At 40.8% G+C, this 24,748-nt stretch overlaps 2 protein-coding genes and 1 long non-coding RNA gene across 15 annotated transcripts in view; 2 read left to right on the forward strand and 1 right to left on the reverse strand.

Annotated features, from left to right (window-relative positions):
* Positions 1-7,501, forward strand: part of UHRF2 (ubiquitin like with PHD and ring finger domains 2) — a 75,606-nt gene extending 68,105 nt beyond the window's left edge. For 4 of the 10 annotated variants that reach the window (XR_004350364.1, XR_004350361.1, XM_032634824.1 and 1 more), the window contains 4 exons: positions 1,414-1,507; positions 1,838-1,995; positions 5,355-5,453; positions 6,473-7,501. Coding sequence is in view for 3 of the 10 variants with exons in the window: in XM_032634824.1 (XP_032490715.1) it covers positions 1,414-1,507; positions 1,838-1,995; positions 5,355-5,453; positions 6,473-6,619 (498 nt within the window). In the remaining 7 variants the exon portion in view is untranslated. Of the gene's footprint in view, positions 1-291 lie in introns of all 10 variants that reach the window. The other 6 variants (XR_004350362.1, XR_004350359.1, XR_004350358.1 and 3 more) reach the window with 5 other exon arrangements.
* Positions 7,502-13,307: 5,806 nt separating this feature from the next.
* On the forward strand, positions 13,308-23,240 carry LOC116755405. The gene is made up of 2 exons (XR_004350365.1): positions 13,308-19,672; positions 22,383-23,240. It is a non-coding gene; the product is annotated as an uncharacterized LOC116755405 (long non-coding RNA).
* Positions 22,768-24,748, reverse strand: part of GLDC (glycine decarboxylase) — a 137,989-nt gene continuing 136,008 nt past the window's right edge. For 2 of the 4 annotated variants that reach the window (XM_032634821.1, XM_032634819.1), the window contains one exon: positions 23,327-24,088. In XM_032634821.1, coding sequence (XP_032490712.1) covers positions 23,843-24,088 — 246 coding nt within the window. In that variant the 3' untranslated portion in view covers positions 23,327-23,842. Of the gene's footprint in view, positions 24,089-24,748 lie in introns of all 4 variants that reach the window. The other 2 variants (XM_032634820.1, XM_032634823.1) reach the window with 2 other exon arrangements.

Below are 24,748 nucleotides of genomic sequence, written 5' to 3' on the forward strand. Positions count from 1 at the left end.
CCTTGAGAAGGGAAGTTTATCCTAGAGGGCACAGGGGGTGTGTCTCTGGTAGGGGAAGGGGGGAGGTGGCTTATAAGAGTGGTCTGCTTTCTACCCTTCTCACTTTTCCTCACCCCTTTTCTCTCTTCCCCCTCAAAGCTGCTTCCTTGTCCTGTCACCACCTTTAGTGCTTTGCCTTTTTTTTTTTCCCTTTGCCCATGCTCAGCTGTTAACCCATATAAGACTTTGTTGGTTTTTTGTGCATAATGGATGGTATGGCTACATTTCCCCTCCACTGCCTATACACCCTAGACTTTGTCCCTGACACTGACTTCAGAGCATGGTTTGAGTTCATCCTCCATCATTCCCCATCGCTGTGCTTCTCGTAAAGACTACCAGCTTTGTCATTTCCCCTGGCTCTGCCCACACTGCATGTGTAGGGGCTGAACTATGGGCAAGTGTCTGACCACCCAGGCAGGTGAGTGTGTCTCTTCTAGTGCAAGTCTGTTTCTGTTTTTGTTTTCTTTTTAAACTCATAGAATTGTTTAAATGAGACCCATCAGCTGCTAAAATAACTGTCAAAATAATTCCTTTTTTAAACCTATTGTTAAATCCATTTTCAAAGGATTTTTTTTTCAGGTCTGCTGTTCAGCAGAGCAGTGTTCTAAGTAGGTTAAATTTGAAACAGTTGAGCAGAACGAAGCATATAAGCCAGTCAGCTATGATGAGTTAATATCATTGATGAGGCCTGTATAACATATTGAGCTTTAAATATGAGTGTTATCACAAAGCATGTCCAAAAGAAAGCATAGCCAATAAAACACAAGGGTAATAGGGTAGAATTTATCCCTTAAAGCCTAACCTTTTAGTTGATAAAGAATTCAGTAATTTAGTGGCTTTAGGTCTTCTAAAAGCTCTCCCACCCCACCCCACCCCACCCCTGCCTCTTAATTTGGGGTGATAGAAATTTGGCCCTTCATGGGGTTTTTTGTTTTTAAGATTGGCTCCATAACTTAGTGTAACCCCAACTATATGAGTATCATCTATTGTGCTCTTTGGTTGATCTTCACTTACCTTCATATCTAATTCTACTTTCCTTTCTTTCTCAAACTTTTTAAGCCCCCTAGTCACAACTCCTAAAAAGTTCTTTCCTCTTTTTGATCTGAAACTAAGATCATCACTGATCTGAAACTAAGATAAAATGGAATATCTAACAGTCAAAGCTACATGGTTTTACACTGAATTGGGGATTTTTAATAGTCTTCTGTCCTTTGAATTCTGTTTCTTTAAACGTCTGTGTCCTTTATATAAATCTTTTCAATTTAGGGAGAGTATAGATTCCTCCCCATTCCCCTTTTTAAATTTCTGACAAGGATCTAGAACCCCTCTTCTCTGTGAAGCTTAAATCTACATTGTACTTTTTTCCCTCGTCAGTATCCAGTAGGTTACCCTTCAGATAAGGAAGGGAAGAAGACTAAAGGACAGTCAAAGAAGGCCAGTGGAGCCCCAAAAAGGCCATCTACAGATGGTAGGTAATGATTGCAGGACATAAATCTGAATAACATAGTTTCTAATAAAGAGAAATATTAAGGGAGTAAATTGAAAACTCATAAGAAATTAAAAGAAAAATGAAGGGATTTTTTTTTTTTTTTGGTGGGGGTGGGGTGGGGTGAGCTTTTTGTGTATGTTAATAGTGCCAGAGCCTAAACAAAGTATCCTAAACTATATGGGAAAGTTAAATGCTGCTCTACCCTGGTTATCTTCATGCTAAACATAATTGGTGCCAGTTTACTCTTTCGTTTCATAGTTCTGCTTAGAACCACTTGTAGTGTGCTGATGTATTTTTAAATAAATCTAGATGATTGTCCAAGTGCCTCCAAAGTACCGAAAGCATCAGATTCAGCAGAAGCAGTTGAGGCTTTCCAACTAACCCCTCAACAACAACATCTAATCAGAGAAGATCATCAAAACCAGAAGCTATGGGATGAAGTTCTTGCATCTCTTGTGGAAGGACCAGTATGTAAATATTTTTTGATAAGTTTCTAACATTAACAAATGATGAAAAATATTTTCGCTATGAATTATCATTTTCACAAGTCAGTTAAAACTTGGTCCTTTTATCCAATCTTCTCACCCAGTACGGCCACCTTTCAGAAATGAGGCAGCACTTGATGCTTTTAAATTGATTTTTGTCCTCTTAGATGTTGGTTTTTTGACCTCTCTGTGCTTGAACTTATCATTTATGGTGAGGTGCTGTTCATAGGAAGAATTTTCAGTTGTGGAACACATTCAGTTTAATCTAAAATTCATCAGGAAAGTTTTGTTATAGCTCAAAGTTACCTGATAGAACAAGTCTTAAGCAATTCAGCATAATTTTCAATGCCCACATGTTCAACGTAGCAGTAAAATAAACCAGCATTTATTTAAGTATTTCATATGTTTTGGATTTTTTTTCCTTTTTTTTTTTTTGGTAATGATAAAATTTTTAAGTGAAAAGGAATTTCAAGGTAACTGACATCTGGGTTTTGTGTTAAGCTGTGTTTTGCAATGAAGCTTTCTTATCAAATCCCAAAAGGTAGGGGTTTCAAATGTAAATTGTTCATTCTTTGCTCACTGTTCTTATTGTCTCTAATTTTGCTTATAAATTTAATTCTTTTGTTTTCTTAGATATTAGCCCCTTGTCATGTGTAATATCGGTACTCTTCTGCTTTCTTCAAAAAGAAAAGCTGCTGTTGTGGGTGAGGTCTAGTATCCTCTCTTGAAATTCCACTTTGTCATTTTTTAGTAATTTCTTCCTTCCAATGTTTTCTTCATTTTTCTGAGTACGTTGGCCAGAACTTCTTGTGTGTCTGAAATGGCGTTAATGCATATCTATATGCCCCTTTTATGTGCATTTAGAGGGAACTCTCATAGTTTTTATGTTGCTTTTTGTTTGACAGATAGTCATCATTATGGAAACATCTTCCTGATACAGTTTGTAGACTTAGAAATGAATGAGGTTTATCAGATGCCCTTTGGATTGATACTGGAGGGTTTTTTTTCTTTGTTTCGTCTATAAATGTGATATTTTGGGTTGTCCTTGGGTAGAATGAGACTTACATGTTTAGAGGACAGAGAAAAGTGAGTTAGCTCTGTGAGAAGTGTTACTTGCTTTTTAGCCAAGAGAACCAGGCACATGGAGAGTCTGACTCTGGTACGTCAGATTCTTTTTCACTTAGAGCAAGTAAGAAACAGCAAGCAGTTGTTGGTCATGGTCTGATTATTTTCTGGTTGGAGAGGATACAGCTGGTTAGTAATAACTCAGGTGAGTTCCAGCTGTGAGTGAGCAGAAGACAAAATAGCAGATACAGGTGAAGGATAATGCCACCTGAGTGCACATGGAAGTTCTCTTTTGCGCGTCTGTTGTCTGGGTTGGACGTGTATTAGGCTTCAATCTGCGGCTTTTCATATACCCTGTTTATCAATTTTAACAAATTATTGAAGTGGTCAAATCCTGCGAGACTTGGTAGGTATGTGCAAATCAAGTATACTTTTCAACCTCTTCTTTCAATGTAACTTTTATGTGAAAGTCACCAACTGACAGTTCTCAAACAAACAAAACCAATAAAAATCCTGCCCCTGGTGGCAGGATCTTACATACCTATACCTAGGTCAGGTGACTGTGACATTGCTGCTAGTGGTTACTCTGAACATTTATGTACTATTGCCCTGTGTAGGTTTCATGCCCATTCTTTTCAGATAAATCAGGAACACATTTAGTAAGCCAGAAAAATCAGGTTTTGGCCAGCAGTGACTTTTAAATAAATGCATATATTACATATGTATGCTTATATCCAGACACCTTCCCAAGGCCCTATATGATCTGGCATCCATCCCTACCTACCTGTGCATTCTCCTCTTGCTGCTCTCTCGGGCCCAAACTGCTTTAGCCACAGTGACATCTGTGCTATTTAAACACACTCAACCTGTTCCTGTTCCTAGGCCTTTACACATATACCATTTCTCTGACTAGAATTCTCCTCTCTGTATCTTCATGTGGCTCGTTCCTTCATATCTTGTAAGTTTCCGCAAAATACTACACTCCTCAGAGAGGCCTTCCCTGGCTATCCTTTCTAAAATAGACCCTCCTTACTCTTGCTTTAATTTGCCTTGTTTCCTCAGATACTACTATCTGAAGTTGAGTTTTTAAAAATCTGCTCTCCTAAAGGAATATAAAGTTCATGAGAGCAGAGACTTGGCCTTTTTATTACTGCTATGTAGATGAGTGCCTGGCACATTGTAGGAAATCAAAATGTTGATACTAAATATGCTCATATTACAGGCACTGTGGAGGTACTGGGGAAATATCAGTCATTAACAAAGTAGTTTGTCAGAGAGAAGGTACCTGGTAGTAAAGTTAAGTTTTTTCCGCATCTCCCCCTGACTGGTATATTCTTCTAGTGTGTTGAATAACACTTCATTGATAATTCATTTGAGCTTTATAATCCATGCTTAAAAATAAGTTACTATCAAGACATAACTATGAAATGGAATCTTTGGGGTTTTTTTTTTTTTACTTGAAATTCCTGTAGATTCTACTTTTTTTATTAACATAAAGAACAAACATAAACTATACTCCGCTACTACCAAAAAATAACTGAGTGGAGGATTATCCTGGTGACTATTCAAAAAACTACTTTTCCTTCTAGGTTAAACAAACAGCTTGGATAAGATGGAACCCAGTAATGGCTTTTGAAGATTATAGACTACCCATCTGATCATGTTTGCTTTATAAAGCTCGACCTTCTGTAATTTAGTCCTAATTTGAGTAAACAGTAGCACCAGGAAAATATGGGATTTGGGGATTGGGGCAAAATATCACAGAAAATTATTCTAGGTAAATAAATACGTTGATTCTTTGGGGTCTTAGATACTAGAGTATTATTGCCAAGTGCTTTCACCTTTTTAAGCATAAAAAATAAGTATTGAAGTTTTGTAAGAGAAAAAGATTGAATATATATAGATATATTAGAATACCATGGAGCTTTTTGAAAATAGATCTGTATGTAATGACCTGAGACAGGCTATTCATGATTTTTTTAAGTGAAAAATAGTAATCTCTGGAATATGAAGTTTACTTTTTAAAGCCATATGTCCTGACTTTGCAACCTTTGCAACTCAATCCTAAGATTTAAAAATTAATGTGTCTATCTTATGGATGGGATTTCTGCAGTTTGCTATTACACATTTGCTTGTAGTTACAATCACTACTTGATTTTTTTCTTAATAGAAAACATACTGAATGGGATTGACGCTTTTTTCTCCAATTATTTGGAATTCTTTTAATATATTATGAAATGCTAACCTTTTTTTCTTCTCCTTGGGTACCATTCTAGAATTTTCTGAAAAAATTGGAACAATCTTTTATGTGTGTCTGCTGCCAGGAGCTAGTTTACCAGCCTGTGACAACAGATTGCCTCCACAATGTCTGTAAAGTAAGTAGAACTCCTTTCTCATTTTCCCTTGTTAGGCCAGAAGGCACACTAACCTCCAAACCTCTTTTCAGCACGCGAACAAGCATTTTTTTTCATGAAGCAGAATAGATAAGGAACCTTGCTGGTTAGGAAGCATTTAATTACATCTTGGTGGTGAATCCATGTTTTAATTCTATAGTAATTCAAATCTGTATAGTCTCAACATTCTGTCATGTTTGAAATTATTGAGGAGGGGTTGAAATAGAGAAGAAAGTAATGTGTTGTTGCTATTTTCTGTTACAGCTTACGTATGTTTCATATATTATAGTGCAAACTGAAATAATTTCGTGTACTTGAGGGGACCTAGAACAGATTCTGTCTGGCAGCATGCCCAGAGGAGTTGAATATTGTCTTATCAGTGTGGTGTAAAAGGAATTTGAATTTCAGTCAAACCAAGGTTGGAATCTTGTTCTACTGACTGGTGGTTACGTGCCCTGACCTAACTTCTGAACTTAGTTTCTTTTGTAAAATGGAAACCGACCTTCCACATAAGTGTTAGTATGTGACCTTGAGTCAGTTAAGTAGAGCTAAATATATTTTTGGAAAGCACATTATACATTGACTTCATAAAATAGATATAGTTTTAAGCAGGGGATTCCTGAGTTGTTTTTCTTTTGTGCTCTATCAGGAAAGATCAGGATTAAAATCCAGCCTAGAAGGTGAGGCTAGTGGAAACATGCAGAATTCTAACATTCATTTTTACTGGATGAGGAAATTAATGTATACAAAAGTGGTCATTTACCTGAAGTCTCACAGTATGTGTTAGAGGTGGAACTAAAGCCACGTCTGTAGGTTAATTTTCATAGTGCAGATTCAGGCCTTGACAGTTGTTCTTGTTTTATGTTTCTCTTGTTGCCAAACAGTAAGTTTCTAGTTCTGTTTAAAAGCCTAAGTTGTTGAGTACTTTCTGTATGCTTTACCCTCAGATGAAATGAGGTGTTTTTTTATTTTGTTTCATTTTGGTTCTGGTTTTGCCTTAGGATTGCTTACAGCGCTCCTTTAAGGCTCAAGTGTTCTCCTGCCCTGCTTGCCGGCACGATCTTGGCCAGAATTACATCATGATTCCCAATGAGGTTCTGCAGACTCTACTTGACCTTTTCTTCCCTGGCTACAGCAAAGGACGATGATTTGTCTACTTCTACTGTGTTGCTCCCCGTGGCTTTTTGGACAATAAAGAATCTAAAATGGTTGGGGTGGGGGGGGGGGTGGAAGCAATGGTGGACCATATCTCTCACGTTCTGAAGCAGCTAATCCTCTTTCCTACGTAGCCATCATCTTGTGTGTGTAGTAAGAGGCCCATTTCTCAACTGTCTTTTAAATATCAAAAGGTAGTTCTTGTCAGTTTAACAACTAGTTTTAATGAGTAAAAAGTCAAAGCCTCAGCTCTAGTTGATATCCAAGTTATGATTTATTTTGCAACTACCTCAGGACAGAAAAGATTTATGGGGATTTTTTAAATCATTGAATAATTAGTTAAATGAAATTTTAGCTACACACTGCCTCCCAAATATTAGTTGTGCCTGGTTCATGTAATTTGATTTTCAGAAAAGGAAGTGACACTTGAGATTGTTGGAATGAACGCAGCTTCTGTAGTGTGCATAATACATTTTTAATGTCTTCTTCCATTACAGTGTGTGTTTTGCAGGACAGGTTCATTTTTTTTAGCCAATTTTGTGAGCTCCATTGTGCTTTTTTCTGGTGTTTTATGCAAGCTGACTACTAATGAAAACAATATGAATGCATTGTTGCTGCATTAGTGTAATGTGGTGTGGTTTTGCACTTAAAAGAGGTATTCAGATGATCTAGTTGTAAATGTTCATGTGAAAAGCCTCTTCTGTACTAGTCAAACTGCTTTTAGTGAGTCTCACCAGTGGTTTTACATCTGCAGAGCATTGAGGACTGGGCTGACTTTTTGAGAGGATTGAAATTGCTTCATATTGTGATCCTAAATTTTATATTCACTATATTCCCTAAAATATACCTTAATAAATATTTTATGACCAGAAAAACAGTTCATCTTGTTTCACTTTTTTACGTTTGTCTGGCTTATATTTGTAGGTGTTTTTAAGAATCAGTCATTTCCAGAGTATTTCATTGTGTGTTTTTACTGAAACATTTGGCACAATTTTTTACTCTTAATTTTTGGTATTGAGAACTAGTATGAAATCTTAAGCACTAAGGGACAGATTTCATCCTGGGTTTGCTCTTTTGGGTTGTTTTTAACTGAATGGGGAAAAAGTTTCAAATTAAGAACCAAGTGACTATTCTTTTATTTATAACAACCAAGTCTGATGTTCAATTTAAGCATAATCAGTGCTACTTATTTCACAAACCTGAGAATATTCTAAAACAGTTCTAGTTTCTGAAACTGAATTTTCATAAAACTTTTAATATTATCGAATCAGTTTTCCTACCCCTGAATTCAGAGCCATAAATATAGCCAATATTTATTGAATATTTGCTTTGCGTTTGTTCATGTGTATTTATTTAATTCTACTGACAGTCCTAATAGGCAGGATTTCTTATCCTCTTCTTATGGATGAATATCAAAGGCACAGAAAGGTTAAGAAACTGGCCAAAGTTCATAGGGCAAGGAAGTGCCAGAACAGTGCTGTAAACAGGCTATCTGAGTCCAGACCTGGCAATCTACTTCTGGGCTGTGTAGACTCTCACATTTGAATATAAGCCAGATTGGTTTCAGTGCTTTTCCTGCATTCAGTTAAGCTCAAAAGCAGCTCTGGGAAACACAGCACCGTGATTGGAGCTACTGTCACTTAGGGCTAGTTTTAAACATTAGAATCATTTTTATTTTGAAGATTCAAATTTAAATTAGATTGAAAATGAATCATTAAATTGCATCATCTAGTATTTTATTTCCTCTGGCATTGGCCATATTGCTGCATGAAAGGTGGAGAATACCTTCCAGTTTCAGCTACTTGAATTTGTTCTACCACTTTTTAGGGAAATAAGGAATTCCCACATTTATGCTATATGTTGTTTTAACTTTGCTATAAAATGATAGATTATGAAAAAAAAGGTGATTACAGCTTAACATGTTCAGAAGTGTCAAGAATGTCCCAAAGCTAAACAATTTTATATTACTCTTAAACTTTTTTCTAAAGACTTCAGGTTTTTTTTACATAAATATTTCAGTTTGTATCTAGAAGATACTTTCAGAAAGCATAACCACAATATGTTGTCACACGTGTAAAACAATTTTTTAACTAATTATATCATCAAGTCTAGTAAATATTTGTTTGAATTTCCATTGTCTCAAATGTCATACATGGATATTTAAGTTTGTTTGAATCAGGATCCAAATAAGGACTTTACATTGTTACTAATTGCTATCTCGTAAGTATCTTTAATCTGTGTATATCCCCTTAATCTTTTTTTTTTCCCTTTGCCTTTTACAGTTTGCATTTTGAAATGTTCTGGAGCCTTTCAAACAGAATAGATTTTGCCAATTATAACCATGTGGTATAGTTTAACCTGTTTCTCTTTATTTTCTATAAATTGGTAGTTAGAATTCAAGACTGACCAAATTCAGGCTTGAATTGTGGGGGGGGCGGCGGCAAGACTTCCTCATAAGTGGTGTGGTCATCCTTCAGGAGGGTGGTACATAATGTCTCGTTGTCTCTTGGGCATAAGTTTGAAAGCTGAGGGTTTTACTGGATTCTGTTACATTTAGTAAGTTATACTGATTGCTGAGCACTCAGCCACTTTCATAAGGGTAGGAGTTTTCTTTTTTCTAGTTAGAGTAGGCAGATCCTCTAGTTTTAGAACTCACTTCTAAATAATACGGTTCATTCAACAAATATGTGCATGCTAGTATGTTTAAGGGTATTAGGTAATCTTTTGGCAGCTGGCAATCAAAAACACCCTTAGCTGTCTTACAACCCTGCTGTGACAGTTTGGCTAACATGAAGGGGCCCTGCCTATATAAAGCTTAAAGCTTTGGATCTCAGTATAGATCCTACTTATAAGAGCTGGGGATCTGCTCTGACTTGCCCACTGTCTATTTCTCTTTGCGCACCAGGGACGAAACATTTCCCCGTTCTTCTTCAGGACACCCTGAAGATAGATCTCATTACTGCCTACCTGTCTGATTTGTCTGTCTTAATTGGAGGAAATAACTTGGTGGCCCACTCAGCACCAGCTCACAGTAAGAAGAGTTATCCTTACTTGTCCACTGACTAGTGCTGACTAGTCCCTACACCAGACCTTTAAATCTCTGAAATAACTGATATTTAGTAACCTGGGTTAATCAGATGCTACACAGGAAAAAAAAAAAAAAGATTAAACACCAGTCACTGGACACAGGGAATCAAGAGCCAGCTAGAGGGACCAAGCAGGCCGACCAAATGATGTATTGAAAAAAATGAATGAAAGAATAAGAGTTTTACAACTATATCCTCAAGTATGAAATTGCATAGTATTGATAGAGTAAGAACAAGCTGCTGTGCAAAGAGTAATTTGAGATTAAAATTCTTTGAAATAAACATGACTGTGAAAACAATGCAACAGACAAAACAGAATGGACACTGCCAGAATTTGAATGTATTGCTGAGTAATCCATTATATGAGTATCCTGCAATCTGTCTATGCACCTCCTGATGTATAGGTTGTTTCCAGGATTTCGCTATTACAAGGCAAGCTGCTGCGAACCTTTGTCTTTCGAAAATAGTTTGACATTTCTTATAAAATTAATTACGTGCTTAACATACAACCCATCAATTTCATTACTATTTATTCAGGAAGAATGAAGACCTATTTCTAAAGCAGTTTGTACCGTTTTACACTGCCAGCAGTGTATGAGAGTTCAGGTTGCCACAATCTCACTAACGCTTCATTTTGTTCTTTCATTATAACCATTCTGGACAGAGGGGGCGTGTAGTCTGTGTAGGAGACAAGAGTAGGTTGAAAATTTAGTGACCAGAATGACTGTAGTAGTCATTTTTACTTTTCACCAAGTATTTCTGGCTCAAGTGCACGTGTTAGGATTATACATCCCAACCTCCTTGTGCTTGGCCAGGGCCACGTGACCAGCTGGTCAGTTAGTTGTATCAAATGCTATGTGTCACTTCCGAGCAGAGCATTTCATTGCCCTCCAGAGTTTTCTTTCCCCTTCCATGGACACCAGTAGCATCTAAATAGAGCTTTTCTGTCAGAGTGGGGTCCCCAGCCAACTTGTGATGTATATGCAACGTGAGTGTGAAGTAAATTTTAAGAGCATAAGGTTTTTGAGTCGCTAACACATGACCCAGCCTTTCCTGACCGATAGCATTCCTAAATTCCTCAGCCTACCAGTAGACATGAAATTGAATTTAATTGATCTTTTTAATACTTTGGCACTAGAACATCTGCTGTTTTAAAACTGAATACTATCCAAATTGATTGACAAAGCTATTGATAAATTGGTTGGTGGCGTGGTAGGCAACCTCTAAGATGGTCCCCAGTGATCTCTACCTCCTGGGCTTCATGCCCTGTTGTAATCTACTCTCTGTGAGTGTGGGCTGGAATGCTTTTATTCAACTCATGTAATGTAGTGAATAGAAGTGATGGGATGTCACTTCCAAAGTTAGATACCGTGGCTTCCACTTGGGCACCCTCTCTTGCTCAAGAGAGGCTCATGTGGCAAGAAACTGATGTGTCCACCCAACAGCCAGTAAGATCCTGAAGCCAGAGGAGGTGAGTATGGAACTGGATTCTCCCCTGGTCAAGGCTTGAGCCTCCGTGCTTTCTGTTAAGAAGTATCCGGTTGGGCTTCCCTGGTGGCGCAGTGGTTAAGAATCCGCCCGCCAATGCAGGAGAGAGCGGTTCAAGCCTTGGTCCGGGAAGATCCCACATGCCACAGAGCAGCTAAGCCCGTGCGCCACAACTACGGAAGCCCACGTGCCTAGAGCCCATGCTCTGCAACAAGAGAAGCCACCTCAATGAGAAGCCCGCACACCACAACGAAGAGTAGCCCCCGCTCACTGCAACTAGAGAAAGCCTGCACTCAGCAATGAAGATCCAATGCAGCAAAAAATAACTAAAAATTTAAAAAAACGACTGTTATTCACATTGTTCTTCTCCTATGGGTAATGTGTTTTTCTCTAGCCTCTTTCAAAATTTTTTTTTGTCTTTAATTTTCAGAAGTTCAATTATGATGTGACTAAGCATGAGTTTCTTTAGATCTGTCTTGTTTTGGGTTCATTCAGCTTCTTGAGTCTAGATTATATCTTCTGTCAAATTTGGAAACTTTGCAGCCATTTTTCCTTCAAATGTGATTTCAGCCCTGTACTTTTTCTTCTCTCCTTCAGAACTTTAATGCCATAAATGTTCGTTTTGTTGTTGTCCCACAAGTCTCTGAGATTCTGTTCATTTTTACTCACTTTTTATAGTCTCTATTGTTCAGATTAGATTAATTCTTAGTGATCTGCAGGTCCACTGATAATTTCCTCTGCCATCTATATTCTGCTACTGAGCCCATCGGGTAAGTTTTTTCTATTTTGGTTATTGTATTTTTCAGTTCTAAAATTTGTTTGGGTCTTCCGCATATCTCTTACTCAAGTTTATATGATGAGTAATTTTGTACTGGATCCTGGACATTTTGAGTAGTATGAGAATCTTATTCCTATTTAAATGTTCTATTTTATAAGGCCAACTGTTTAGGTTCAGCGGGGTTCAGGCCCACTTTTGTGGTTCAGTGTCAATTTTCAAAGCCTCTGCGTTGCTATTCTGGTTCACCTCCACTTGGATGCTACCCAGAAACCAATCTGAAACCTCAGCAGTAGTCCACCCATAGTTCACTTTGCCATGTTGATTATGGTCAGTTTCATGCATGATCTGCTTGAGGGTCTGCCCAAGACTTCATTAATAGATTTAAAGGAACCCTTTCTCCAGCTTCTTTCTCTCTGTAATCCTCCCTCAACCTCTAGTTGGGATGGTTAAGATGCTGCCTCTTTGCAGCTGGTCACTCAGTACAGGGCAGGGATGGTCCACAGGGCTCCTCCCCACAGTCTTGGCCACATCTAATGAGTATGGGGATGGGTGTTCACTTGGAATGGGGCAGGTATAATCAAATGGATTTTTTCATACAGGTCACCCTTTTCCCATCCTTTGGCTTATGAGAGCAGGCTTTTTGTTTTCTTCACCTGTACCCATTGATGTTTTCAGGTTTTAGGTTTTTCTTGCACCCAAATCAGGAAAGTAAAAAGGTGGCAAAAGAAAAACCCCAGGAAACTTCGAGGTCATTCCTCAAGTTCCAAAGTGCCTACCCAGGCTACCACCTTTTTTCCACCTTTCAGAGCCTTTTGATAGTTGCTTTATATATTTTGTCCAGGGTTTTTGGTTATATTTAGTAGCAGGAATGAGATGAAATATATTTACTCCATCTTGTGTGGTACTCAGAGTCCTCGAAGTAGCCTTTCAAAAATGGATAAAATACTATAAACAAAGCAGACATACTTTCATCAGTCACCCTGCCCATTCCCCTCCCTCTCCCAAGAAATTATGAGTTCAGTGTTGCCTTTTCTGTTTATACTTAGGTATTCATAAACAAAATATAGTATTTCAAATGTTAAAATCTGCAAATTTTATTTCATTGGACTTTATGCTTTAAGATAGTCTTCTCTTTTAATAGGTAAACTTAGTCTCTTTATGTGTGTTTTACTGGAATGTTTATTCCTATCATTGCAGTTTGTTTATTGTTACGGAGGAGGCAGGAGTAATTCTTACTTTTCCTCCATATTCTCATAATTGAAGAGGATTTGATCCTCCCCGCCCCACCCCTGCCACACACACACACACTGGACTGAAAGGTAATGTTTCTATCATTTTGTGATCATCCTTAATCTTTCAACTTGCTATACTTTAGAGCATATTGATATGATTGATATTTATAAAATGGTCAGTAACTCAGTTGTTTTCTGAATAAAACAAATATATTTTTGTTTCCCTTCAGATTACCTTTTCTGACCTATTAATGTTTAGTATTCATTATAACTTATTTTTTAAAACTCGTTATTTTAAATATGACTTGCTGTTTTACTTGACAGGTTTTGTCTGTTTACTCACTGTTTCTTGTTGAATACTTCAAGATGTTTTTTTACCGTAGACTTTTCAGTGAAAGTCTACAAACAGTAAATTTTCTCAGTCTTTGTGGGTCTGAAAATGTTTTTTTCCCCACTGATTTTAGAAAGATAAATTGGCTGGGTTTAGAATTCTAGGTTGCTAGTTATTCTTTCTGTAGCATTCTGTAGGCATTCCATTGCGTTCTGGCATCTTTTATTGCTGAAAAAAGTTGGATGTCATTTTGATTATTTCTTTGAAGGATATATGTTTTTCCCCCCAATAACTGTGGAGTTTCACTAAAATCTCTCTAGGTGTGGATTAATTGCTGTTTGCTTTGCTTTGGGATTCATGGTACTCCTTTAAATTGAAAATGCAGTTCTGGAATTAAAATTTTTTCTTTTAAAAATAATTGTTCCATTTTTTTCTATCTCCTTCTTAACCTCCTAGAAGTTTGCAGCAGTCTACCCTCCATACCTTAGAATCTGTTACATCTTTCATCTCTTTACCCACTCTGTGCTATGGTCTAAGTGATTTCCTTATATCTTCCAATTCACTGAATTTTCTCTTTGAGTCTAGCCCACTTTTTAACTGAACCAGTTGTTAATTTTGTTGAATGGGACTCTTTCACGATGCAACTAGTATGAATTTGGCTTCTGCATTCACATGTAGCAAAGATTCTTGTTAGTGACTTTGTTTCCACCCGTGGCCTGGGAGGGAAAGTTTGTTTTCCTGCTGTGACCCTGAGCTAGAAATACCAGTTTTTCAGTCCTGGTATTGGAACAGAACTTTCCCAATTCTAAGCATACCCCGTTCCTGCTTCTTACTATACATTATAACTGCAGCCTCGATTCCTAACATCTCTTCCCTGGCGTCTTTGGAATCCCAATTCCTAAGACACATATCCAGTCCAGCTGCCTCCATGGGCCTCGTAGTGTCAGGTCCTTTGGGTTCCCTCTTCATTTCTGCCAAGTGGAGATTTCCTTTTCTTCCTTGAGAACCTATGTGTGTTTTTTAATGGGGGGAAGAGAAGCATTTCGCTGGCATATCTATGTCTTTGGAGCAGGGATAGCAACAGTTCCCGTATATGTTCATTCTGTGTCCAAAAAGAATTGAGTACCATTGGTATTTTTCATACCAACTTACTACTCGCACACCCTGTGAGGTAAATGCCATCATCTCCATTTTACTGGAGATAAGAGAGTTACTCATCCTAAGTCACTGACGGTAGTCAGGAGCAGATTTAGAATTTAAGCTCAAGGCTGTGTTACTTTCCACTACTTTTTCTGCTTCACTATGTTGTTTGATTATTTACTCCAGTATTTTCGTATTACATCCTTTTGCTCTTTGAAAACCAGGTTTGGACACTATTTTAAAGAGAACCGGTGTGTAACCTGACTGAATTTCATCTGAAAATGTCTGAGTGGTTGTTGCATGGCACCTATTTCTTTTTTAGAGACTCTTCTCATTTGCATACCGTAAAAACCATGGGCTTCATTCCTAAATGCAACCAGTTTCTGGGAAATAATGAAGTTGCTTAAGGATGATACTGAGCCTGCTTAACTGGCTCCTTTCAGCCTCTCGTCCCCAAACTGCCTCTTGCTCAGGAGCATTAGACCTCAGACTGACAGCACTGGTGTGAATGGCAGATGCTGTCCCAGGCTAAAGGCTGTCTTTCTGACAAAATGCAGAAATAGTGCTGACTCTGCTCTCTACCCCCACACTCCCCCCACCCCACCCCCAGCCAACATGGCTGGCACCACACACTATACTCACTCCTTTGCTATTTGCAAGTTTATGTAACAGCCTACCCAACTGTCTCCTTCCATGGAAAGTATTTTCTTCATTGTCTTTTGGAATGCATTGAAGCTGCTTCTCTTAACCAATAAAAACATCTAGTTCTTCTATTTTGGGGAACTTTAATATTCCTATGCAGTTCATGTTGGATAAAATGTCTTGAATGCAAGCAAGTTATCTTTTTCCATTCTTTATGCCAGACTTTTAAGAAAGAATCTGTTTGTAATCTAATTGTACTTTGGCTGCTTCCTACTGCAGTGAGTAGCAATTTTGGATCAAGTTCCCAGTGGCAGCACTGTTGGGGGAAATTCTGCATTTTTTTAGGATGACTGATAACACTCCTGGTGCTGTTGGATTCCACCCTGTTTTCTGGGAATTTATAACTTCGGCTGTTACTTAAAGCACTTAAACCTTGTGAATCTCACGAAGTTTTTTGTTGTATTTTTTTCAAATGATCTTCAGAAGTGCTTTTGTAGGAAATTGAAAATGTCATACCCCAAACTCTACAAACGCTTTTACTACTGCTTTTACAGTGCAATAGACAGATCAAAATCACACTAAAATTCTCTTGCGTTGGTTCTGAAAACCCTAGACCTCTATAAGAGATCCAGACCCCCAGAGAGTCATGGAGGTCCATTTAAAAAAAATAATTTGGGGCTTCCCTGGTGGCACAGTGGTTGAGAGTCCGCCTGTCAGTGCAGGGGACGCGGGTTCGTGCCCTAGTCCGGGAAGATCCCACATGCCGCGGAGCGGCTGGGCCCGTGAGCCATGGCCGCTGAGCCTGTGTGTCTTGAGCCTGTGCTCCGCAGCGGGAGAGGCCACAACAGTGAGAGGCCCGCATACCGCAAAATAATAATAATAATAATTTGTAGTTGATTTTTTTCAACCTTCCACTGTCCATTGATTCTCTTGAATTCAGGAGAAATTACAGGCAATCTCCAACCTGCATTTCGGAACTTAATTTGTTGAAGAATGATGGCCATAATCTATGACTTATTGTAGGTTGAAAATGAAATCTCTTCTATGAATTTGTACAAATATTTCCTGTAGGAACAATGATACAGAGGAAAGAGGTAGACTTCCAGGTTAGCCTTCAAAAGCCTCTTAAACCCTAATTGAGCAGCACTGCTTTTACGGAAAAGGTATCCAGTAACCCTTCCCAGTTCCAGGCACCAGAGACTGCCCCCTCCCCTAGATAGACTACATGTTCCAAAACAAACTTCGGGATGGGTGATCTGACAGCAGAGATTGTAGCTTCTTTAATATCAGGGACTTATTCCCCATCCTGAGGAAGTTATATATATGAGAGGTGGGGAGAAGACATGGGAAAAGCTCCAGATGGACAATGTGTACGAAGGCTGGGAAGTTAGTTGGCAAGGTAAAGCTACAGCTGGGAGGCCCCCCGGAACAGGGAGGGCTAGGGGAGGGGGGGAAGGGGGAGATCAAGTAGTCAATGAAGCAAGCGATAAGAATTACATATGAACAGGAGAAGCAAGAAAGAGGAAAAAGAACATTATACACTGAACCGCACAGACCACACATCTTGGTTAGTCATACACAGCAGGGTCCCTGCCTGCTTCTGTGGCCAGTAATAAGCAGGCGGGTCCTCCAGCCCCTCAGCTCCCTTCCTGGGAGGTTTCCACCAGCCCTGTCCTCAGGGCTTTGCTGCTCTCTGGACTCAGTTTTCAACCTCACAGACATCCTAACCCTGAGGTTGTCACCCCCCTGCCTCTTACTTCCTTACCTCTGGCCTCAGGTTTGGATCCTGTATGGTTCCCTCAGTTCAGAACTCTTGCCGCCTAGTTGGTTTCTAAGAAAGACTTCCTTGTCCTTCCTCTTCTCTCAGCGTCCTCCCCTCCCACACACATTTCCCTCCTAATCATGGGGTCCTCCCTCTACCCCTGTATTGAGAGACCTTCCCACTCCGCTATGTCTGGTGCCCCCCCTCCCAGCCTCTTTCTCATCCAGGGAACTTGGACCCTAGGTCTCTCGGTCCACTCGCCACCCACCCTCCACCCTCCACCCAACACTGCTTCTCTCCTCTTCCTCCACCTTCTGCTTACTGCTGGCCTCCCTCCCTCCCAAGCTTGGGCTTCCTCCTACCCTCCACCCTTTCCTTTTGTCAGACCCTGTGCTCTCAGGTCAACTTTTTAACCATCCCCCTTCCCCATTCTCTTGATTTCTCTCCTCTTCCTAATTTGAGGGACTCCTCTCCTGCCTCCTTAATTGGGCCAATTGTTCGTGCTCTTGACTCCCTTCTCTTCCTTCTCCCCCTGGAGAACTTTCTCCCACCTCCCCTACCCCTCCATCTGGCTTTTCTTTCCCCCCAATATTTCTTTCATCTGCCGTGTCACTGAGCTAATGATGTTCCTTCCTCTTCCACATCTGGATCCTTCTCCCCATCCTACCACAGACCCCTACCACCGCCTCCCCCATTTCCTTGCTGTTCCTAACCTGCATCTTTTTCCCACTTTCAGTTCTCTTCCCTCCCTCCTTCCCCAATTACAAATCCTTCCCTCCCTTCCTGACCCAAGGACCGCTCCCCCTCCCCAATACCTTTTCTCCTTTTCCCTCAAAGCCCTCCATTCCTGTGCCGGGGTCCCTTTTTTCCTCTCTGGACCCTATTTTCATTCCCTATGATCTCGACTCTAGGCTCAAACCCCTCCTCCCCCTTCTTGACTCCAGAAAGATTCGGACACCTTTCTTCGACCCCAGCGTTTATTCCTCATCTTCTTTCTTCCTTCCCTATTTCCCAGGGATTCTTAAAACCCTTTACATATGAGATTGAAAATAACCAAATGCTAAATAAATAAGATGGAGAATACAGATACTAAGGCCTTCAAATATGCTTCTCCCTCTTCCTGAACACCCCCTTCGCCCCTTCTCCACATCTAGTCATGGCTGGCTTCCTTTTGTTCAGATTTTAGCCTGAAAGTCACCTTGTAAGAGAATCATTCCCTGGTCACCTAATATAAAGGATTCCCAAACACCACCCACCCACAGACCATATTGGTTTTTGTTTTCTAAAGAACATTTAATACTGTGAAGTCTTGATGTGTTTGTCCATCTAGAATTGATGTCCCATGAAAGAGGACTTAACTTTCTTGTTCATCTTGTATCTCTGTCATTTAGAATGGTGCCTGATACATAATGGCTCAGTTAGTTTGCTGAATAAGATAGTGATTTCTAGGTACCAGACACTATGCCAAGTGCTCACTCTATCTTGTTTAATCCTTACAACAAGGCTGACTGAAGTAAGTACTTTTATTATTGCTATTTTATACCTTAAGTAACTGAAGTGCAGAAAGGAAAGGTGAATTTGCCTGTTGTCTCAAAACAGTTGGTATATCTGAGAATTTAATCCAGATCCGTATGAAGTCACAGCTCATGTTCCTCCCACTTTCTCTGGTGGTCCAGAGGAAAAGGGCCCTTAGGAATGGAAAGGGAAAGAAGATGGATCTGAATGCAAGGTAAGTCAAACTGGAGTCAGGACTCCTGTGCTTGGTACAGGGAGTGCAGGATGTATAGAATAGGACACTAGATCCTATGTGAAGATGAGGATAATAACAGGAGCTAACACTTAGGAGCACTTACTTTGTGCCAGGTTCCAAACAATATATCGAATTCACTCTCACCTAGGAGTGGTAATGTCATCTTACAGATAAGGCGACTGAGGCTCAGAGATGCTAATTATCTTCTCTGAGGCCATACAGGTACGATATAGGGGAGCTGGGATACCACCCCAGGCAGTCTGACTACAAAGCAAGTACTGTGGTTGCTATCCTGCACTACACCCAGGAGGAAAATAAACAGACTTATGAGAGTAGTATGCTCTGTGTTGGGCACCAACTCCTGCTTCCTGGATTCTTATCTTCTGGACATTCTGGAATGACCTCAGCTGATGTAACACTCCTGCCTCCTGGCTTACCTCTTACTGCTCTCCACAGAGGAGGTGATTGATGATGATCACCACGTTACTCCACTAGCACTGGGGAAGCACCCCCCCTTTTCATCTCCTCCCTTCACCTGGGATCAGCGCAGGGCGGCAGTTCTGGATTAGCGTATCTGCTCTACAGACTCAAGCTTTTTTCTTGAGTGGGGTGTCCCCGGGCTCAGATTGCTGAAGCATGGGGGTAAAAATGGAGAAGCAAGCCCTTCCAGCTAGAGGTCTAAAACCACAGTCTCCAACTGGCTTCTTATTGATAATAAAGCTGATTTGTTTTCCAAATGGCAGGAGCGAGCCTAGCAGGCCAGACAGGCGGAAGCACAGGTGGCATCGGCTCTAGGACAGTCTGCTCCGGTCATAGAGGGATTTTCCTCTCAAAATGGTAAGATTTGCATAAAAGATGCAAGGTTGACTAAGTCCAGCCTCTTCCTCACCCCTACCTGCCTCCCCAGACCCATCCCTTAAAGGCTTAGAGTTCTGGAAATGTCTCTGAAATGTGAACAAAGAAAGCTGAGAGGCAACAAAACCTGGGACTTGTTAGAAATGCAAATTCTCTGGCCCTACCCCAGAGGTACTGAATCAGAAATGCATCAGGGCTCAGCGTTCTGTTGTCTATAAGCCCTTCTGGTGATCTAGACACACTAAGGTTTGAAAACCACTGCCCTAGGCAACATCCCTAACCCTGGCTGATGTCTGAACCAAATGTTATGTCCCAGAGCCCTGCAAACCTCTCAAAGTGCTAACATCTCAACTTCCAAACTGCTTGTACCAGATGGCTTCTTGCACCCCAAACTGGCACCTACCTCCTTTATTTGCATGAAAGGCACCAGTTTGGTCATTGGAAAACACGTTCCCTATATGTATCTAGAGGGTTCATGATTTTTTTTAAAATTATTATTTATTTATTTTTGGCCGCGTCGGGTCTTCTGCTTTCTCTAGTTGCAGCGAGCGGGGGCTACTCTTCGTTGCAGTGCGCAGGCTTCCCAGGTGCGGTGGCTTCTCTTGTTGCGCCGGCTTCTCTTGTTGCGCCGCACGGGTTCTAGGTGTGTGGGCTCAGTAGTTGTGGCTTGCAGGCTTCAGTAGTTGTGGCTCGTGGGCTCTAGAGCACAGGCTCAGTAGTTGTGGCGCACAGTCTTGCTTGCTCCGCGGCATGTGGGATCTTACCGGACCAGGGCTCAAACCCGTATCCCCTGCATTGGCAGGTGGATTCTTAACCACTGCACCACCAGGGAAATCCTTCATGGGGTTTTCAGACTGAGCTGGGGCCCTTCCCCTCTATGACACACAGTTGCTAGGCGAGGGTTGTTCCAGGAGTGGCCTGTGGCCTGTCCCAGGGCTGTGAGAAGGCCAAGGGGATGCCCGATTCACAGGATGTATGTGTGTGTCTACATCAGACTCCTCATCTTCAAAAGTGCTCAAAAGGTATATTCTCCATAACATTTTGTAGGTACTTAATGCCCCTGAATTGAATAATTTAAAATGGTTAAAATGGTAAATTTTATCACAAGGTGGGGGTGAGGGGGAACTACACAAAGCCTGTCCAGAGGCGTGTCTCCTAGGCCTGGTATTTTGTACTTAGCTTTAATAGAACCCTCACAGCATGCACTGGGAATACTGGTTTCCATGGCAGTGTCCCTCTTTGAGATCAAGGATTATTCCTTCATTCAATTTATATTTGTTTGTTGAACACATACAATGTGGAAGACCCCAGTTCAGCACTGGGAATCCAATGATGAATGAGATATGGTCCCTGCTCTCAGAAAACTTAGTCTAATGAGGCAGACAAAAACCAAGTAAACAGAATAAGTACTAACTGTGCCAAGAGTGTAGGATAACAAACTGAGTGCCAAGCTAGAAAATAAGAGATCCCATTTCATGGAGATGTGCAGAAGACCTCCTGAAGAGATGCTGGAACATGAAGAACAAACGGGAGCCAGCAAAGCAAAGGTGACAGGGACAAGTGCTCCAGGTGGACGGTACTACACGGGCAAAGAAGACCCGGAGCAGGGAAAGACGGCACAAGCCTCAGGTGAACGCATGAGTGACTTAATAGTGAAGACAGACAGTTTACTTCAACTCTCTTAATCACCTGCTTTTGCCCCTAACATATTCCAGGGCAAGCAGTGAATGACCAGCTGTGGAGACAACATGGGCACCCGACCACTAACACTTTACAGTCTGATAAGAAAGAAAAGAATTGCTGTTCACTCTGATGGTTTGTTTACACATGCTTGTCCTTCCTCAGAAGGGGCTACTCCATTCCCTGATGGTCAGTCTGTGTTGAGAGCCTGGTTTCCAGCTCAGGAAGGGCAGAGTCTCCAGGTGTGTGGTGACCATGGCAGTGTGGTACCCAGTTTACACCGGTAGGAACTGGAGTTGTTCAGCCTGGGTTCAAATTCTGGCTGTTCTTTCTCATCAGCTGTGTGACCTTGGGCATCTCTCCATACCTTCCCCCTCGTGTAAAAGTGGAATGTTGTGAGGCTCCAATGAAATAATAAACACTTAGAATAGTACCTGAGACGTACTCAACAGACATTAATCATTTAATTATTATGTAAAAAAGGAACCATGGATCCCATCACTTCGCTACTGCTTAGTTAGGCTGAAATGAACAGTTCTACAAACTTTTAAGTGTGAGAATGAGTAGACCGCTTGCAGAGCATTCAATAGAGCACGCAGACCTTTCATCCAGGTCACTATCATAATAGCTTGAACGATGGTTGGTTGAGTAACAAACAAGGAACCAAGTAGTCAGGGTTAGAGCAGATGCTCAATAACTTTTGGGGAAGAACATATGAAGCATTTGCTATTTCTGGGGAAAAGTTATTTGTGGCAGGCGTGCTAGTTGCCTACCTGAAACTCATTCTTTTCCTTTTCTTCAATTAACAAACCTCTGGTTTTCTTTGGGGCAGTAACATGCCCAGGTAAAAGACCTTCTCATACTCCCTTGCAGCTAGGAGTGGCAATTTGAACCAAGCCTGGCCAGGTAAAAGTAAGCAGAAGTTACTGGGTGGAACCTCCGGGAAAGCATTTCAAAAGCAGCTGACTTGGATGGAATCTGCCTTTTGTTTTTCCTCCTTTTTCCTGCCTAGAATGGGTATGTGATGCCCGGGTATGCAGTAGCCATCTTAAGACCGTGAGGATGAAGACTGTATGCAAAGAAGGCAGAACAGGAAGACTGAAGACTACCCCTCGGCTTATTATCTCTGGACTTACTGTTAAATGAGAAAAAATGAGCTGCTGTTTAATTAAACTGCTGTGGTTGTTTTTCAGTTATATGCAGCCAAACACAATTCTAGCAGAAAGGGCTAAAGTGGCATTCACTGCTGACCGAGACATACAAACTGTTTCTTTAGCCAAAGACACAACTAATAATGTAACGGTTCTACTGGGTTGGGTATTCTCATTACCCTTCAAACTCCTCTGAAACTAGGGTACATGGGAGTTAACATTGGAAAGTGGACCAGGAAGGCATTCTTCAAATTGCAATGTTTTTATTAGAATATTATTAATTGCAGATTTTTTAAAAACTACACACATGGAAAAAGGAGAACACTCAGAAATACTATTACAGATTAGGCAAATTAGTAGGAGGAAAAAGATTTCTCCAGTGTATACAAAATGTAAACATTTGCCCTGGGATTTCCCACAGATGGCACAGTCCACAAGGACTTATTTGGAATAAAAATACGTCTATCGGATCTTCAGTATAGTCTCTATACTGCAGACTTGCTACATTGGAGTTAAAGTTACTAGCACACCCCAAATTTTCTATGCAAAAAACTAAGTGGTCCCAATCAAGGCAACCTGAACGTCAACTGCTACATGTGAAAGCAGAGGCACCAAAGCAAATCAATCTTCCAACAATGAGCTTCCACTCACTATGCTAATTGTATTTACATTTACCTTGAGAGAGATTACAAAAATATACACAGTATATAAAACCCCTACTTGAGTCTGTGGTGGAAAGTGAAACATTTCTTTATCAGGCGCTCCAAAGCCATTAAATCAGTCACTTGAACTTAGGGAGAGAAGATTAAGAAGAGGCCCTCTTCTGTTCAGAAAATGGGGACTCGTAAACATCCATGGGTGGGCAGGTACAAACCAGGTGCTGATCTCCATAGATGTCATCAATCCGGGCAATGGTGGGCCAGAATTTGTTTTCTGGTTTCACGAAGGGCTGCAAGGGACAAAAGACGGAAATCTTCTGGGATATTCTGAGAGGTTTCTCTTGGTGGGGAAGAGGAAACTGCAATGATATTCCCACGGCCTGAGGTACCATTAGCCCAACAAGTACTCAAAAAGTATAAAAAGCTAAAATCCAAACTCCTTCATTACTGTCCATCCGAATCCCCCTGTCCCTACTCTGCCGAGCATACCACAGAGCACCTTCACCTAAGAATCAAAGGGGAGAAAGACTGCATTTGCGGCCATCTCTCTGTTGGATGATGGTAGAAAACATCGATCCACTTGACAGGGACTCTCGTTTGGTCTTCCTGCACTGTGCACCCTGAGGATTCCCAGGCCCCTGGTCGGCATTCTGACTCTGACCTCAGAGCTCTGAAAGCCAATTCCTGGGTTCTGCATTGTTCTGACTACATGTGGTCACTATGGTGAGGAGACAGCAAGAGTGGGAGCCCTTCAGAGCAGGTGATGGCCTCTCATACACCCATGAACGTGGACCAGCTGGCCCATCCAGTTTCAGAGGAGAACTTACAAGTGGAAATGCTGCCACCTCTCTGGAATACGGCCGATCCCAGTGGGAGGATGTAACACAGGTCAACGAGTGTGGAGACATCTGAGACAGAGACATGGATGGGAGAGGGGTCAGAGCAGAACACTGCCTTTTCCTTCTGCACATCACATTAACCAGTGAGGTGATGGAAGCCCATGGACGGAGGGTGGTGGTTTTGTTTCAGTTTGGGGGGAAGGAAATTTTGGTAGGGAAATTTTTACTGTGAAATATTCCAAATATCAGAAAGTTACAGTAATAAAATAAGCACCCAACATAAATCAACATTTTTGTCATATTTCTTAACCTTTTAAAACAAGAAACATTACAGATACAGTTGAAGCTGCCTGCATATCCCCTTTCCATCTTATTGCTGGCCCTCCTCCCCAGCGATAACAACTACCTTGAATTTGGTTGTCACAATTCTCGTCGTGTTTTTATACTATTACTGCATATTTTAATAAACTGCATAGAGCCTAGTTTGGTACACTTTTAAACCTTATATCATCCTGTGAGTATTACCCTCCACTTGCTTTTGTATCTCATTATTGTATTCTTTAGATGTCTATTGCTATTTTTAAAAAAACTGCCTAAACCCTGAAAGAATCCAGAGAAAAGAGAAATAATAATGAGAGCAAATCATATATTCCTCCACTACCCTGTCAAACTCACACTGAGCACGGTGCTGGCCTTCTCCCGCCAGCCACTGGCCCCAGCACTCCACCT

The sequence above is a fragment of the Phocoena sinus genome, chromosome 6, assembly GCF_008692025.1.
Source record: "Phocoena sinus isolate mPhoSin1 chromosome 6, mPhoSin1.pri, whole genome shotgun sequence".
In the NCBI taxonomy this organism is placed as follows: Eukaryota; Metazoa; Chordata; class Mammalia; order Artiodactyla; family Phocoenidae; genus Phocoena; species Phocoena sinus.